Consider the following 18,170-nt stretch of genomic DNA (forward strand, 5'->3'; position numbering starts at 1 on the left):
AGAGCAAATGTGGATTTGGACAAAAGCTGTGTGGTTTCTGAATCTCTCCATGATAACCTTTATTGAGTTATCTTTTAGTGGGCCCTGACCTTTGACTGCCCAGTGGGAGAAAGACAGATGAATATCCTATAAGCTCATTTTGTCTTACTGCAAGTGGCAGCCTTCCAGGATTTTATATATACATGCTAACAGGGGCAACAAGACTTTTGTTTTACTTCCAAGAACCTGCTTCAGTGTTATTAACTACATTTAATCATAATTTAATTAATTAAAATATTTACTTTATTTTTTCTCTACTTTTAACAACAACTTTACAAAGTAAAATTCCACTTTGAATTCTCCATCTACTGGAAGAGATAAGGTTGGTTCGGGGGTGTATCTTCCCTGGGGGGTTTCTAACCGTTATCGCTTCCTGTTTGTTGTCACACATGTTAAACTGAGTCGATCAAGGAGGTGCAGAGCGAAACTGACGCCCGGTCAGTGAGCGCACTGGGGCGGGCAGGGCGATGCGGTCACCGGGGTACTTAAATCTTTTATCTTAAGAATGGCTGCTTTGGCGATAACGGGATTGACGTATTCCCGCTAGCTCCTCAACTCACTTTCCCAAAGAAAGCGCTGTTTGTAAGGGGGGCTCTGATCTCTACAGCCGGTTTCCACTGCGCGCAATCACAGCTCTAGGACCAGCGGTACAGTCGGTGCGCTCTGGCAGAAAGCATCCAGCCTCTTTATCTCTCGGTTCTAACAGCAATCGGTATTCTTTTCAATATCCCCGACCCTCACTCACCGCTCGCAATGAAACCGTTGTAATCCACCCTGTTAATTGTCTTTCTTTTTTTTTTCTTGGTTTCACACTTTACTTACTGCAAAGTGAGCGCAGAGAAGAGGAAAACGCGGGAAATACTCTTCATCTGCAAGTTTTCGTGTGTGTGCCGCACTGGAGGGGAGGAAGAGATGGCAGCCCCGGTGAAAGCAGCCCTGGCTCTCCTGATTTTCACCGTGACAAGTGAGTAATCCTTTCCAATCCTCTCGGAACGGGACGGGAGACTTTACTTTATTGGGCTTTAAAATCTGGCTTGGGTTGGCCATTGCAAAATTGCACACCCTCTCTTACACAAATGCATGCCAGTTAATATAACAGGTCTGATAAGTGATGGATTTAGTTGCTGATAAGTGCTTTCCTAAGGGGTTTAATTTCTTGGAAACATGGTTAAGCCACACTTTTACCTTGTAGTCTCGGGAAAGCAGGCCAGTGGGGATAAGTAGCGGCATTTCCATGCGTCAAACCCTTTAGCACGTGATTTTTCTGCACGCTTCAATTAACTAACACGCTTGTCGTTTAGGCAGAAACCCCACGGAGTTTTAATTACATTTGCATTTTAAGGGCAAGGGTGTGAAATCTGAGTAAGGAGCATTCATCACTCATTTTAGTTTGGTTCAAGACTTCATAGCCTGTAATTTAAATAACAAATCTGGCACCATGCTTTGAAGAGAACTCGCGAAACAGCTGACTGCGTGGTTGTAAGTGCAGATACAATTATTGCTTTTAACCTACATGAAATGCCTTCATTGCCAGTAAGTGAAAAAGACACTTTGATAACAATAGCAGACATTTAAATTGAGAGTTTGCTTACTTTAACTTACATCACACCTATCAGATGATCTCCCCACCAACAGTCAAGTAAAGTAACTTATGAGGTCCTAAATCAGGCAGGAGGAATCTATTATTGAGCTGTCAGTGGTGCTGAAATTGGATCAATGTGCAGCTCTACCAGGCAAACCCCAGTACCCATTGTGTTTGCTTCTCCAGTTCAGATAGACAGAGAGATAGAAAAACAGTGTTACAACTACTGCAGTGGAATTAAATTCAGTAACTGAGGGTTTAATTTGCCCCCCTGCCATGAATAGGGTGTGTTGTTACTGGAAGAAAAGTATGCTGTGCGCAGATAATATGAATTCATACGGGGGAATATGGTAAATGTGCTGATTCTTTTCTACTCTGATTGAACACTCAAAGCGCTTTATACAACATGCCTCAGTCACACATTCATACAAACACTTTTTTCTATCTGACAATCACACAAACTCATACGCACAAGGATACAAGGATACCTTGACATGCAGACTGGGGAAACCAGGGATCAAAACACCAAGCATGCAATTAGTAGATGACCTGCTCTACCTCCTCGTGTATTTCATCAGTTGCTGTATTAATAAAAATCTCAATATTAAACATGTTGTAAGTTCAAAAAGAAAGTCACTTTAATTTTTTTGAGTATTCAGTAAAACAGCTAATAAATTAAGCAGCATTAGCTAAGTGCATTCATATTATTTAAAAAAGTACAAAAGTGAAGTTCATGGTTTCAGACTTGCTTGTTCTCTGTAACTTATTCAGTGTCACCTGTGCTCTGTCTGCCGGTGATTCACTGTATGAGTCTGTCACTTCAACCAAACATTCTCATGGCTCCAACTCTAAAAGGACGAAATCCAGTCAGCCACTCTGCTGGGATGCATTTGCTCCATTGTGTTGGCTTCCCTACCGTTCTCACTCTGTGTCTCTGTTCCTGCACACCATCTTTTCTGCCTTACTCCATATTTTCACACTTTGTTTGTTTCCTATACTGCAACTTATCTAATATTTTCAGTGCTGCATCACACATTTCTCTGCCTTCTGTGCTCTCAGGATCATTTGCAGTAAATGCACAGTGCTAATGTGTGCTACAGCTATGCTATGAGATGTTTTGCTCATTGTAGGCTTGCAAGATCTTTAACATATTTCACGAAACCATCAGCATCACCATACCCTGATTCTGCTTCTCTGTAGCTCATGTGTGATGCATTATACGTGAGTGGGCAGAATTGTGCAGCTCCTAGTTTGTGCTTGTAGTTTCTCATGACTTTAAAACTGGTTTCTCATAACTGCAGATGTATATCTCGCCAGCAGGGCCCAGCATCACTGAGTCAACACTTCATAGTAAACTATTAGTCATTGCGTTGGCAGGATTGTTTGGATGCTGCGCTTTGAAGGAGAGATGCATGCCGATGAAAAGATGTATCGAAGTGCTTTGCAAAGCAAAAAGAAAAAATGAAAGCGGCACCAGGTGGTGCACACCTAAGCAATGCTTCCACTTAGAGGTGACACTGAGCGAGCTGAGCGCAAAAGAAAGGCACTTTTACTGCATCTGCTGTCTCTCTTCCTAAATCTGCACATGTTCCTGTCACGCTGTGAACAAAAGAGCAAAGCAGGACAGAAAGACACGAGGGAGAGACTGTGACAGATTAAAAGAAAATCATTGTAATAAGAGAATTTGTTTTATTCTCACAGACAGAAGGACTGTCTGGGATGAGGAAAAGTTTGGGGCAAAACAAGTAAAAGAAATCCCACGAGGCGCCAAAAACACAAAAATCTCTCAGGCAGTAGATTTGCTACGAACAATATGAAATGCGTGGATGTGAGACTCTGTGGATGTGTATGCACGCAGGCCTGTATTTTATAACATGACTGATATGGACAGCATCCTGAGTAAAACCAAAGACAGCTGAAGCCTAAATTGTTTTGGCCTCTGAAAGGCCACTGCAGATGGTAACACGCTGAATAATTCACTAACCTGAAAAGAAACCTACAGGATGTAGAATTGTTTTTTCCTCCCCTCTCTTCACTCTTGACTGATGACACAACCTCTCTGTCCATCTGCATCACTCAAACTCAGCGGCACGCCTGAAAGCTTGTTTTTGTTTGTTTTATAATTATTTCCATGTTGTGATGGAAACGGCGTTGATTTTATGCGAGCGAGAAAGACTGGGAGACTAATCTCTGATTGTGTCTGCGTCTCCGCGCAAGTTAGATGATGGCATTTTTATTTTAGCGGTAATGAATTATTGAGGTGTGGAGAGTGCAGTGAGGCAGACAGGAGTGTGTGTGCATACATGTGTGATGAGACCTGTTGGTAGACTCCCTCCCGCTCCATCTCTACTTAAGCCGTATCCGCATCTTATTTTAGCATCATCTACCATTTTAGCCATTACCGTCGAACCCACCATCTATATCGCATCTCTTCATCATTTTCAGACACATGAAGCAAATTGTCTTTCCCAGTTTGTTCATGTTTTGTGCTGGATTTATTTTTATACTGCCTCTTTACATTTTTAAGGCAATGCGACGTTTCTTGTTTCTCTCAGGCTAAAATCAGAGTGCAGCCATGGAACAGCCACAAGCTGAAGTCACTAGAGAAGGAGTAACGCGTCAGGGTCAAACAGCTACAAAACTGTGCATTCAAATTAGAAACCACATCTGTTTAGTTATTTCACTTTGTTCTACTACAATGCTCTTTTTGTATAGTGTATAGATGTGTTTGAATTTTGTCTATTGCTCCTGCTCCAAATGACTTTTTTACTGATTGTTCTCTGCTTCAGAAAGATTGAAACACTTAGAGCAAATAAAGAAGGCGATGAGAATGATTTTAGTCACGATAGCAATAAAATGTTATATTTCAAAGTAACTGTGAGAGCTGCAGACTGAAAGACTTCTCTAAAAAAAAATACTGTGTCTTTATAATCTTAAAACAGTTGTGGGAAATAGTTTATTGGCAGTGCTTAACTTGAATTGCCCCATCTGACAACAAAATTGCTTTCACTGGAACTTTATTTCTGTGCTGGGATAAGCTGTTTTTAAACATGTTTTATTTGTTGCGTCCTATAAATAGAATCACATGCAAAGCAAATGTGATAATTAACAAATAGAAACAAAAATAAAATAAAATGAATCTGTAAAGAGTATAAGACTGAGGACTCACATATATGACATTTGAGGTTGAGTCATTGATCAAAAGTACTGAGCGAATACAAAAAGAACAATAAATATGAAAATCAAAAGAACATAACAAAGAAAACATGCAGGAGCCAAGCAGGACAGCAAAAACAGACACTGTAACAAGAGTAAGACAGGACTATACACTCACTGGTCACTTTGTTAGGTAAACCTTCCTGTAACTCTTTTTGCATTCAAAACTGCTGTAATTATTCGTGGCATAGATTCAACAAGGTGCTGGAAACATTCCTCACAGATTTTGGCCCATTTTGACACGAGAGCATCACATGGATTCAGTAGATTTCCCAGCTGGACATCTACGATGGGAATCTCCTGCTCCACCACATCCATGGAGGCCATTCGAGTACAGTGAAGTCATGTGCTGTGTGTTATTTGCCTGCTTAAAGCAGTCAGACTATCCTCTTACTGTGGGGCTGATCACCACAAAGGAGGTTAAAAACAGAAAGTAGCGCCAAAAACTAACAGGAAGTAACCAAAAGACAAAATACTAAACACAGACATGAATAACAAACCCCTGTGTGTAGGTGCTAATGGAAAGACATGAGAGAGTGGACAAGAGACGGGAAATACTAAGGGATTTAAAACTACTACAACCAATAAAAACCAAGATCTGAACCAAAACACTCAACACTGGAATAACCAGACACTAAAAACAGCAAAGGACACAGGACTAAAATTTTAACATAAAAATAACAATAAAATTAACAGGAACCAAAAACTCAGTCTCAACATAAGAATCCAAGACTGATTTTCTGGTACGTGATACTTTCAAACTCTGAAATCAGAAGAGCTGAAGGCCACCAAAATCTGATAACAAGTTGATTTTAATTAGAAGTAGAAGCTGGCCCCACACGGCTGTTTATTGCATGTAAACAGTGAATTGTTGTCAGGCTTTAATCCCTTTAAAAATGAAACTCATAAATCCCTGTTATTACTCATCACCATAATATAGCATGATCCTATTTAATTTTATCTGATGATTATACTAATCTGGGAATTGTTTTGTCTCACGCTCTGATGTTTCCATTGTATGTTGTCGTGTCTCTATTGTCCTCTTCTCCTGGCACGAGTCTCCTCTCCGTCTAATCCTGACAGACGCAGCTTTTTGTCTCTGAGGAGGTTTACCTTCGGGGTTTCTTGTCATAGTCGCTCAGACACCGGACACTTCTCCTGTCTCCTGTCTGAAGGTTAATGTAAAGTGACCAAGTGTAGCATATACCTCTTCTTCTGTCACCTGCCTTTAAAGCTCACATCCTCTTATTTTCAGTCCGATTCTGACATGTTTCAAAACATATTGGTTTCTTGAGTATATCTTGACAAGACAGTTGAGAGCATGGCCGCAAAGCTATACAAGTGAAGTGCCTGAACAGGTGTGTTCTTCTAAGTCGATGCACAATGCCATTATGGGGTAGAATATGGTTAGAAAATAGATTTCAGTGCTAAAGTTGTTTAAATATACTGTGTTTCAAACAGCAATTTGTTTTTGCCCCTCAGCAGTAAAAGGCTGAAGGGGTATGTCATAGAGAACAAGGCACATCTAATAAAAATCTTGGTTCAGAGGTCAGTTTTGGTGAAAATTACCTAGGATTTTCAAACTTTAACCACAGGTGCAACTAATAGGAGGCTGAGGGCACTGCTATGATATTTTGACTTGCTTCTTCGCAACTTCAGTGTTACTTGCTTTGGCCAGGCAAAGGCAGATCACAGTTTACCTGCTTTGTGTCTGGCAAAGCCAAAGATGACTCATCTAAACAGACACCACTGCATAATAGAGGACTGGCAGCGTTACTCTTCATTAAGACACTGACACAAACCCCGTTATTTACTTTTCTGGTTCTCTGGTGTTTTGTTTGTACTTTTAGGATAAAGGTTAAGATTCAACATGTACTATGTAACATGTTTTTTTGAAGCTGGTAGTTTATGTTGCTTTGGGCTGAGATTTGCAAAGCATTAATACAATTCACTTTCCCCTGCTCGTCATTCTCCTGTATACACTGTCTTGTAAGCAGAAAACGCATAGCCAACAGTCATGTCAAGCAAAGTTTATTTATGAGGCACACACAGAAAAAAAATGCTGCCACAAAAGCCTCCCAGACCTCAAATAACATAAAAACACACAAGGCAAATCATACCAGGAAGCAACACGTTCAGGACAAAACAGGACAGCATAGAAAGCTTTTAAATGGAAATTTATGTGTTTGTGTGGCAGCACAAAAGACAATGGCTTCTTAAATTGCAGTTAAACATAAAACAGAACAGATATGCGATAAGTCATCCATAATATTTTCTTTATTTAGTATTTATTTCTTAAAAAACACCAATATTTATTCCTCTTAAAATTGAATATACAGTCAGTAGTTTATATGATGAAATGTCTGGGCATGAGGTGCTTTGAGCTGGTGCAAAACTTGTTTATGTTTTTGTGTTTGTGTATTGAATTGTGACTGAATACAATTACATGTGATCTGTTTGTGAGACAGTAACACTCCCACTCATGACACATACACACGAGCGCATGAGAGCATGCAGCGGGCTGCATCACTGCAGCCGAAACCTGACAACACAAGATTTAAACATCGCTTCACCAGCTAGAGCTTTGGGCATCTGTGTTTTCTCATTCAAGTCCCACTGAAATAAAATGTGAATCGTGAGTGAGTTAGTGGTCATTAAAATGCTTTAATTGCATACAGATATATTTTATAGTCACCAAAATGCAGGGCTGCAAACAAGAAGGTATTTACTGCAGGAGACTCAAAGTAAAGTTAATGGATGGTCAACCAAACAACGGCTTATTCTGCTGTAAATTTTAGCTCAAGGTTGTGTTAAATTCAAGGTCTACATGAGGCCCCAGTTCACTGTACCCAATAACTTAAGCTGCACGGTAGTAAAGATGTGCTTACTGTAAGCTTGATCTGGCTGCATCATCACAACAAGCACTCGACTGAGATGATGAAATTACGAATAAGTCTGGCTTATTCTTGACATTCTGACTGTATGATAGCCAGAGGACATTTAGCTCCGTGAAACAGAATAAACTGGAGTAGCTACCATTACGTATGAGGAAGAAATATGGAATATGTTCATTCTTAGTAATGCAATTTATTTTTTACTTTATAAAATTGGAGCTAATTTATTTTAAGAAAACAGATGAAGACTGTACACAATAGTTCTGGAAACAGTCCAGAGATGCACAACGAGACAAACTTAAGGAGGGATCGGCTAAAATAAGCCAGCTGTGGGTTTTTTTTTTATTTTGATGTGGCTGTGGCTCAGGAGGTGGAGGAGGTGAACTGCTAGTTGGAAGGTTGGTGGTTTGATCCCTAGCTGTGCCAGTCTGCATGCCAAAGTATCTTTGGGCAAGTTATTGAACCCCAAGTTGATCCTAAAGCTTCATTGGAGTGAATATTAGACAGAAAGAACAGATGTGGAACGATGTTGCATAGAGTTCAGATTAAAGGTAGAAAAATACTCAATAAGAACCAGTCCAATTACTGTTTGCTTTTCATTTACAGAGTGGAACCAGTGTTGTATTAGACTGTGCTCACACTTGCTTGTCATATCACAGTCATTAGTCAGTGCTTAGCACTTTTCTAACATGCCTTTGATAGGAGGTTATAATGGGTTGTAATGAGTTGTGATATCCTCTGTAGTGTACTTCTGACTGTTTTCCCCCTGTGTGCGTATTTGTGTGTGCAGCTATCCTGTGTGCGGAGGTAGAGGAACGGTTGGTGAATCACCTGTTGTCACCAGAGCGCTACAACAAACTCATCAGGCCAGCTATCAACACCAGCCAGCAGGTCACCATTTACATCCAGGTGTCTCTAGCCCAGCTGATCAATGTGGTAAGAAAACACACAAACAAACCCAGAACCTCACATGCTGTGAGCAAAGAGGCATACCCTACTAATGTCAAATGACTGGGGAACACATTAACCTGGTTGTTGTTAATAAGAAGAGTCAGTGGAGCCACTGCTTTAAGAATTTCCCCATGTCTGTGTTTCAGAATGAGAGGGAGCAGATCATGACCACCAACTGTTGGCTCACCCAGGTTAGTGTCAAAGCACCTTGCTCATTATTTTTTGTTTGTTTGTTTCCGAGGATCGGACCAATTAAAAAATTTGACCATTAGGGTCTAATATCAGTGCATGAACCACTACAATTATAAATGTACTGTCATGGTCCTGGGTCAGTTGAGTTTTTGTATCATTGTTGAACTTTGATTTAGTCATTTTTTATCTTTTCTAGTCTTTTGGTTTCGGTTCCTGTGTTCCATGGTTGCTGTCCCCCCCGTCTGTGTTTCTTCCCTCAGGTCATGTCCAGTGTTTTTTCAAGACTCTGTGCAGGTCATGGTCATGTTCATGTTGCTTGTTCTAGTATATATTTCATAGTTCCTTCACGGTCCAGCACAGGTCTTGTTCATAGTTGTCACAGTCGTCGTAGTCATAGTTTTCGTTGTTCTTAGTTTCTCCAGTTTAGGTTTTAGTTTAGGTTAACCACTGTCCCTGCTGTTTGGTTTGCCTTTCTATAAGCCTTGGGTTTCGTTTAAAGTTCAGTTTTGTCTCCTTGCCTGTGTCCATGCCTGGGCCCTCCCTCACTCACACATGGTCTGCCCCGCGGACCGTGACATGTTCTTTAAATGCATTTGTATGTATTCACGTAGTTAATGATAGATGTCTCTTTTTGTCAGAAATCATGGGCATGAATACCATGGTAATTTTGGGCTTTTAATGACTTCACTGAACTGTTTTCTAGAGTGTCACATACATCTTTAATAATTAAGAAAAAACAAGAATTGGGTGCACAAGTATGAATTTTTTTTTTTGGATTTCCTCTAATCCACACAGTCACCCTAAGATGAGAGGAAATTAGTTAGCATGTTTAGGAACAAGCTAGGAATCACAAAGGATCAAACCTGCCATGAACTGGACGTTGCTGGAACACCAGCATCACTGTTCACACTGAAGTTACCATGGACTGAAATTATAATCAACAAAGAAACCTCGGCTCCAAAATGAACACTTTCACATTCAACAGAAATTTGCAGCTGCCCACAAGGACAGGCCGAATGTCTTCTAGAGAAATATTCTATGGTTAGATGAGACAAAGATTGAGCTTTTTGGCCACATTGACAAGAACTATGTTTGGAGGAATAAAGGTGAGGCTTTAATACCTAAGAACAATATACCAGCTGTCAAGTATGGTGGTGGTAGCATTATGCTCTGGGACAGTTTTGCTGCCAGTGGTACTGTTGCACAAACTGGATGCAATAATAAAGAAGGACTACCTCCAAATTCTTCAGCGTCGCCTCAAATCAGCAGCTAGATGGTTGAAACTTGGAGACAACGCTGTGTTCTAACAAAAATCCCAAACACACATCACAGCTGGTTTTGGAGTGGATTTAGCAGTCTACCTTTAAGGTACTGAAACTCTGGGGACTACTCTTGGAAGAGTCGTGCCAGGAAACCAAACAATTTCCCTCCACTCTATCAGTTCTGGCAGAAATAGTGGCCAGAATTATGCCAGAAGCTTGTTGATGACTACCCAAAAAAAGCCTCAAATTACCACAACATTCAAGCCCATAATAAATATTTGTAAACTTGTGACCATAACTGTATGTGGCTCTTGATTTTAATTGTTTACTTGTATGTTCATGCATGCCCTTACGTGCCTTTCTACACCAGGGTTGGAATGACTACAGATTAATGTGGGATCCTGAAGAGTACGAGGGAATCAAGAAAATCCGACTCCCGTCACAACACATCTGGTTGCCTGACATTGTCCTTTACAACAAGTATGTCCTCTTTGTGACAGACGCAATAAATGTGTGTGTAAAACTAAGTGATGAAAGTAGGAACTGACAGAAAGCTTGAGTAACTTCACTTTAATATTTACAAAAGCCCCATTTCCCTAAAAGCTTTCCAATTCTATCCTCTTACTCAGTCTATCCTCCTATCTCATTTTTAGCCCACTTGTCACTTCTTTTAGGTTAATAAATAGTGAATAATGAACCAACAATTTTTTAATGGCATTGTATGGAGCGTCTGCAGATAGTCTGATAATAATGAAGACTGTTTGAATGTTAGAGAGCGTATGAGTCATTCACACAAGGAGATTATGAATTAGAATGGTAGAATCAGGCTGTAGACAGAGTAAAACAATTTGTTTTTATCTCTTAAGTGTTAATCCGTAAGGTCACCAGTTTTGGTGCACTTGAATAATATTATTTTTTAATCAATATTCACTGCTCCATTTGAGGTTAACCTTGCAGTATGCAGTAGAGACTGCTTCACACTACACTAAATGTTTACCTTTCTGGTTTTTTAGACTTCCTGTAAACATTTGCAGTTTGTTTATGATTGGAAAGAAAAGCTTCAGATTTATTCCCGCGCAATTCTGCAACTGCTGTGTTGACAGAAACACAGAAATCCAGACTTTCCAACTTAGTTACATTGGAGAGCAGGATATCCTTGTACATTATTGATTGTTTTGTACTGCGAGCACAGGTATACAAAATGATGAGGTGAGAATATCTTGGCACATCTGGAATTTATCTTGTAACTCGGGAAAATGGCTGCAGGGAAAAATCAATACATCAGTACTTCTGCACTGTAAAAAACAGAGGAACCCGGAGAAATAAGCTGCACTGCTCTTATTCACTTAAGAATCGGTTGACAGACGCAAAGGCCTGTGAACATCACGTCGTCTGTCACCCATATAGGTCAGCAGATGGGTCTCATCTCCATCTGTTAGTTTCTTGAAAAACATTAACTGTTGATTTTCCCCGTTTAAAATGTATTCAATGTGAAAGTCCTTCCTTTGTTGTACCACAGAACAAAAGCATCATAGCCAAATGCAGTTTGAGTTTTTGCTGAATTTTGTTTTGTGTGGTGATCAGAGGTTTTTTCATCTGGCTTTTCTGTGTTAAGTTTGCTGTTTTCCCCGTGCCTGTACAGCTTCTCTCTGGGCCACATTCCAGAAACCTGCACTTTAGGTTAATTCCTGATATGTTGTTTGCTTGACACAGTCAAGCAGTTTTGCACAAGCATGCATAAATAGGTACTGTTTTTTCTACCTGCCCATAGGAGAAATAATTTGAGAATATAATTCTTTGAATAGTAAAAGTAATTTTATTTCTGAATTTAAGAACAGTTGTTGCAGAAAGTTAATATGAGTGTGAAAGCTGTGTCTGCCTCTTTAGGCTGCAGGAATAATTACACTGAGCCCACGGTTGGTGTGGGCTTACGATGAGGAAAAACCACAGTAGTGGTAATCTGCTTTGTTTCCTGTTAATGGTTTTATTCATTAGACCATAATGTTTCATTTGAAAGATGAATTTCTTTTTTGTTTGCAGCATCAGAAATCATTTTGTATGCGTTCTCCACTTTCCCGCCACAGGATTTAATAAACTAATTTCTGCAGTGTCTTGATGCATGCTCAGTCATCCAGGTAAGTAAATCCCAAAAGGTTGATCCTGTTCATCTGGACGTAGCGTTTTCAGTGGGAGAAAAGTTTCGTCAGTCAATCAAGTGACTTCTTCTGTCTCTGGCGACTGCAGGTTTCCCCAACCTTACAAATAGTACATTTGCACAATGGGCTGGTAGGTCAGTTCCTTGATTGTTAATATGCAAATTCTCATGACCAATGATCAACAACCACTGATTAAAGCCCATCGATCAAAGACCATAAGTACCATTCACAGAGAGTTGGGGAATGGCCGCAATCACAGCATTGTAAGATGGCGAAAGTAAGATTTGCATGAAAAGGGAAAGACCATCTCTGAATCGAGGAGGAGGCCTAAGGGAACATCTTTCACCATCTGACAATGCTGTGATTGCAGCTGTTCCCCAGCTCTCTGTGATATTTAAGTCCAGTAAGTTGTGATTGGAGCATTCATGACCTTGTTGTTGAGCACATTTCCCAGTTGCTTGATTGGATTGATATCTGCACAATTTAGACCAAGTCTGTGAAGGTTCTCAGTCATCCAGGTCATTGTAGTCTAAGGAGCTTGAAAAGAAAAGCGTCTGGACTTCTTTAAGTTGCTTGAAATTGAAGCAACTTAAAGAAGTCCAGACACTTTTCTTTCCAAGCTCCTTAGACAATTTAGACCAAGTCAACACCTCAAGCTCATTTATGAACCATTTTTGCTTTGAGGCAGGGCACATTATGCTGCTGAAAGAGGCCAGAGACATCAGGGAAAAGCATTTCCATGAAAGGGTGTACATGGTCTACAACAATGCTTAGCTAGGTGGTATGTGTCAAATATGCACATGGATGGCAAGACCCAACGTTTCCCAGCAGAACATTGCCCAAAGCATGGCACGCACCCGGCCATCCACGGGATGTAAACGAAAGACCAGGCCACCTTCTTCCATTGCTCCATGGTCTAGTTCTGATGCTCACGTGTCCATTGTTGTCACTTTCAGTATGGACACCCTGACTAGTCTGTGGCTGTGAAGATACACGCGCAAAAAACAGCAATCAATTGTGTTTCTGACAATTTTCTATCAGAACCAGCATGAACTTTTTTTTTTTGACAATTTGAGCTACAGCACCTCGTCTGTTGGATTGGACCACACAGGCCAGCCTTAGCTGTCCATGTGCATCAGTGACCCTCAGCTGCTGTTACCTTGTCTCTGCTTCATCATGGATCATCAGACCACTTTTGATAGATATTGACCGCAGCAAACAGGGAACAACCCACAAGACCTGGCACTTTGGAGATACTTTGACCCAGTCACCTACATCAAACTCGCTCAAATCCATACACTTGCCGATTTTTCCTCCTCGTACCTCATCACCTTTGAGGATAAAATGTTGCTCGCTAATCTATCCCACCTACTAACAAGTGCTGTGATGAAGTCAGTGATACTCATGTTGCCTGTCAGTGCTCATAATGTTATGCCTGATTAGTGTAAGAGCAACTACAAGAGATTTCCTTGACTCTGATTAATCAGCACTGTGTGAACTCATTTGTCATTGCCTTGCACTTAACATACCCACACTCCAGCTTAAAAGTGAAAAGTTAAAAATTAACCATAGTCTATGTCACTATACTAAAGGAGCATCAATAACCAGCAGTGTACATGCATTTATCTTTCTACAGTGAATAAAGCCAACAGTGTACAGTGTACATGCATTAATTCACTTTTACACTGAATAAAAGTAGTGAATTATTACATGTGTATGCAATAACTTGCAGTTAACATTGCAGTTAAAAAGGTTATCTAAGAGCAAGAGCATCTTTTTAAGAAACCACACCACACACGCTCTAAAACGCACTCCTGAAGCTGCAGGGTACTGAGGTATCTACTGAGCATTTAGGGTTTGGAAACCTTGTTTTAGGGCATCTCAGTGTTGCTAATGAAGGACAAGCAGCTGTTTTTTATTCTCTTCCCAGATTTATCCAAGTTTCCCCTTAACTTATGTAATAATTTACATGAAAACAACCTCTTGTGTCATGACAAAATCTCCAACAACTGTTCTTGAACTCTGAGTCATGATTTTCATCGGCTCATGGTGTTTTATGATTGAACTTTGGCTTTTAGGCCAACATGGAGAAAAGTTCCTAAAGTAAAAGATAAAAAGAGAAACTTGAGTTTGAAATGAAACCTCAGAAAACACGCGTGATTGTTCTCTCAGCTACTGTAACCCCTAAGCTTGAGTCTTACAGTTGTTTGAACTGTTCTTGTGTTTTGACCTTGTGCTTGCAGGCATTCAAATTTTATGAATGGAGATTGCTCATCAGCTGAAGGACAACCTGAAGAGCATAATAGCTTAAGAGACCAGTGAGAGGTCATCTATCTATCGCTGTTTGGTAACTTCAGGTTGAGGTCTAACTTTGGGAGACCTGAGGTCACAGTAAGCAGGTGGGGCCTCTGCATTTTTTATTAGTCTGGATATACACAGCAGCCCCAAAGCATTAGAGGCAAGTGGGATGGTTGTATTCCTGACCCACTTTATAATTGATAGGCCACTTATTTATAATGCATCCCCTGCAGTCCTGATGAGATGAAGAAAAAAGTCAGTCTCAGCAGATTTGAGTTGTGAGGGACAGGTGTTGCCTTGATGCCAGCATGTGTCCCAGGCCAAGCTCTTCCCTTGAGATGCTAAATGCATCCTTTGGACTTCAAACTGTTGCATGCGTCACCTCTGCAGCCTTGTGGTAGCAGTCAGGCAATCTTTTACTCAGCATTCGGTGAATGAATTAACTTAAAAACCATGTTTGTCTCGTGCTAAAAGTCTGTAACAGGATTTCTTGACTTTATTCAGAGAATAAAAGGCTATTTTAATAAATGTGATGGGATATTGACGAGTGTCCCACAGCACAGTGTTTCTTATTAACTGCAGCTAAAAGTGTGCAGCTGTATAACAAAGCACAATGTTAATTAAAATCTGACAATAGCCATTATCAGACTGAAACAGCCAAATGTTGTAAAAAGGCAGAGTTGGGTATATCAGTGATATTGAAGAATGATCAGATACCAGATTATCAATCATTATAGGATCAATTATTTTATTTACACAGTAATTAACGCTTATTGTTGACTTTAATTTAAGTTCATTAAGTAATTTTGTTTGAATGTGGCTTCAGCAACTCATACCACCAAAACCACATCACTGCCTGAAAGCATTTTGGAAATAAGAAAATGAACATACTGTACATAGGTGTGTTTGTTAAGAAGTACAAACTCTCACAAGAGGATTATTTTTTCTTCACTGAAAGAGCAGAGCATGCTCTATCTATCTAACTCTGTGTCCGAATCATAGATTTCCACAGAAAGCACATTATTCTGGGTGAAATGGGGTAAACAGCGGAGACTTTATTTTAGGAATTATTTTTCGTTTTTATTCACAGTTTTGTCTGTCTAAGGAAATCAAGTTACCTATAAAATTAAGCAAAAATGATTTGCATTAAAACACTCAAGTGTCCTTGAGTGTTGTCTTGTTTCAGTTGGCGTATCTTTGTGAGTACGCATGAAGCGCCTCAGCTGGCTCCTTCAAATACAAAGAAGCACTGGTTTAAATGATGTGATATGGGCAATCTTTTTGTGAGTGCTTGACTTTACTGACTTTATCTCATCTCCTGCCTTTTCCTCAGTGCTGATGGGACATATGAAGTCTCCTTCTACTCCAACGCTCTGGTCTCCAATAATGGTGAAGTGGCCTGGCTCCCACCAGCGATCTACAAGTCGGCCTGTAAAATCGAAGTCCGTGATTTTCCCTTTGACCAGCAGAACTGCACTCTCAAGTTTCGCTCTTGGACCTACGACCACACGGAGATCGATCTCATCCTCCTCAGTGATTACGCCTCACGCGATGACTTCAAACCTAGTGGTGAGTGGGATATTGTTTCACTGCCTGGACGCAAGAATGAAGACCCTAACGATATCAGATACCTGGATATTACTTATGATTTTATTATCAAGAGAAAACCTCTCTTCTACACCATCAACCTGATCATTCCCTGCATCCTGATCACGTCGCTGGCTATTCTTGTCTTCTACCTCCCATCAGACTGTGGTGAGAAGATGACTCTTTGTATCTCAGTCCTCCTGGCCCTTACTGTGTTTTTACTCCTTATCTCAAAGATTGTGCCACCTACGTCTCTAGCAGTGCCTCTGATTGGGAAGTACCTAATGTTTACAATGGTGCTGGTCACCTTCTCTATTGTCACCAGCGTTTGCGTGCTCAACGTGCACCATCGGTCACCCAGTACGCACACCATGCCTCCATGGGTCAAGCGTGTCTTTCTGTACCGGCTCCCCTCTTTCCTCTTCATGCGGAGACCAGGAAGTTCCAACATCCGTGAACGGTTCCGGAAAAAACACCAGAAGCAGAAGTACTCTGACCGGAAGCAGTGTGGAACAGAAGTTGGAGGTGGAAGCTCTGTGGGAATGGCTGATTCCTCCTCATCCTTCTTTGTCAATGAGGAGTCAGCCAAGCGCTATGGCTGGAGGGTCAGTGACTGCTCAGAGAACACAGAGTTCAGGAAGAGGATGACGCTCAAGAGCAACATTGACGTGGAGGATGCAGTGGATGGAGTACGTTATATTGCGGAGAAGATGAAGAGTGAGGATGATGATGAAGGGGTAGGTGTTTGGAAGAAGTAATCGGATCTATATCATGATTTATATGCTAATATATATATAAGAATACTTCTTTCTTTTGTAAGGTTTAATCATAATCACTTGTTACCTGAATCTCAGTTCACTTTAGTTCAGACTCATGAACACAAGTGGTTAATATCCAACGTCTTTATGTCTCTGCAGATCATTGAAGACTGGAAATACGTGGCGATGGTTATCGACCGTCTTTTCCTGTGGATCTTTGTGTTTGTGTGTGTAGTTGGGACGATGGGGCTCTTCATGCAACCTCTTTTTCAGAGTTATAACACCCCCATTGTTGAGGACGTGGATCATAAATCTGAAACTTGATGTGACTCAGAAGTGACTTTTTATTTCCCGAAGCAGATTTTAACACATAAAGTCATATGTCCGCCTCTCACCTCACTCTGACTGGGAAAGGATGCATTTTAGCCTTTCCATTTCCTCCTCCCCTTCCCTGCTCTGCCTTTTGAACCTTACACATACCCCCGCAGTCCTATAATCAACTCATCTGCCATTCACACAGGGGCTGTGATTGTTTTATTTCAGAGGATCTGCCACCCCAACCTTTATAACAGAAAAAAATTAAGAAAAAAACATAACCCAAGGTGTTTTTTTGTGTTTTTTATCTGTCACAATATTTACTTCAATACCTTTATCTAAAAGGTTGGGATGCTATGCAAAATGTGGTTGTATTCTCATTTTGGAGAGGCAGCACAAGTCTGGGTGTAGCCTCTTGTATCAGCCACACTTTCACTAATCCCTATAAACAAATGCGTGCAGACAGCCATGGCTGTAGCAGTGCAATGGCTCGTGCGTGAACCACCAGGCAGCATACCATTCAGTAAAACAAGGCAACAGCCTTTATACCTTTACCTGCAGCATCACTTTGCTTTAAGAATGTGAGTGCTGGATGGACCACAACAGTTTGGAGCATTATGAAACAAAAGGAATTTTACTGCAAAACAATGCTGGGAAAACTGCTTCTCCCTTTTCTGATTTCTTTCTTTCTTTTTTCTTTTTTTTTGCATATTTCTCACACTTAAATATTTCAGAGCTTTAAAAAGATTTTAATATTAAATAACCTGAATAAATAGTAAATCCAAACTTACATTGGGCGTAAAGCTAACACAGCAGAACATCATGCCTGCAGTTAAAGCAGGTGGCAGTGTGATGGTCTGGGGCTGCTTTGCTGCCTCAGGACCTGAACAACTTGCTGTAATAGATGAATACTTAGGCCT

The 18,170-nt window shown here is 40.5% G+C and overlaps 1 protein-coding gene across 1 annotated transcript; it reads left to right on the forward strand.

The window, feature by feature from the left end:
- The first annotated feature begins 717 nt into the window (after positions 1–717).
- chrnb5b (cholinergic receptor, nicotinic, beta 5b) lies at positions 718–17,345 on the forward strand. Its single transcript, XM_006781354.3, has 6 exons — positions 718–1,003; positions 8,522–8,667; positions 8,829–8,873; positions 10,507–10,616; positions 15,924–16,914; positions 17,095–17,345. Exons 1-6 carry the CDS (start codon positions 952–954, stop codon positions 17,257–17,259), a joined length of 1,509 nt encoding a protein of 502 aa, XP_006781417.2. The 5' UTR covers positions 718–951; the 3' UTR covers positions 17,260–17,345.
- The last annotated feature ends 825 nt before the right edge of the window (positions 17,346–18,170 follow it).

Source organism: Neolamprologus brichardi, chromosome 2 (assembly GCF_056152115.1).
Source record: "Neolamprologus brichardi isolate AB-2024 chromosome 2, ASM5615211v1, whole genome shotgun sequence".
NCBI lineage: Eukaryota > Metazoa > Chordata > Actinopteri > Cichliformes > Cichlidae > Neolamprologus > Neolamprologus brichardi.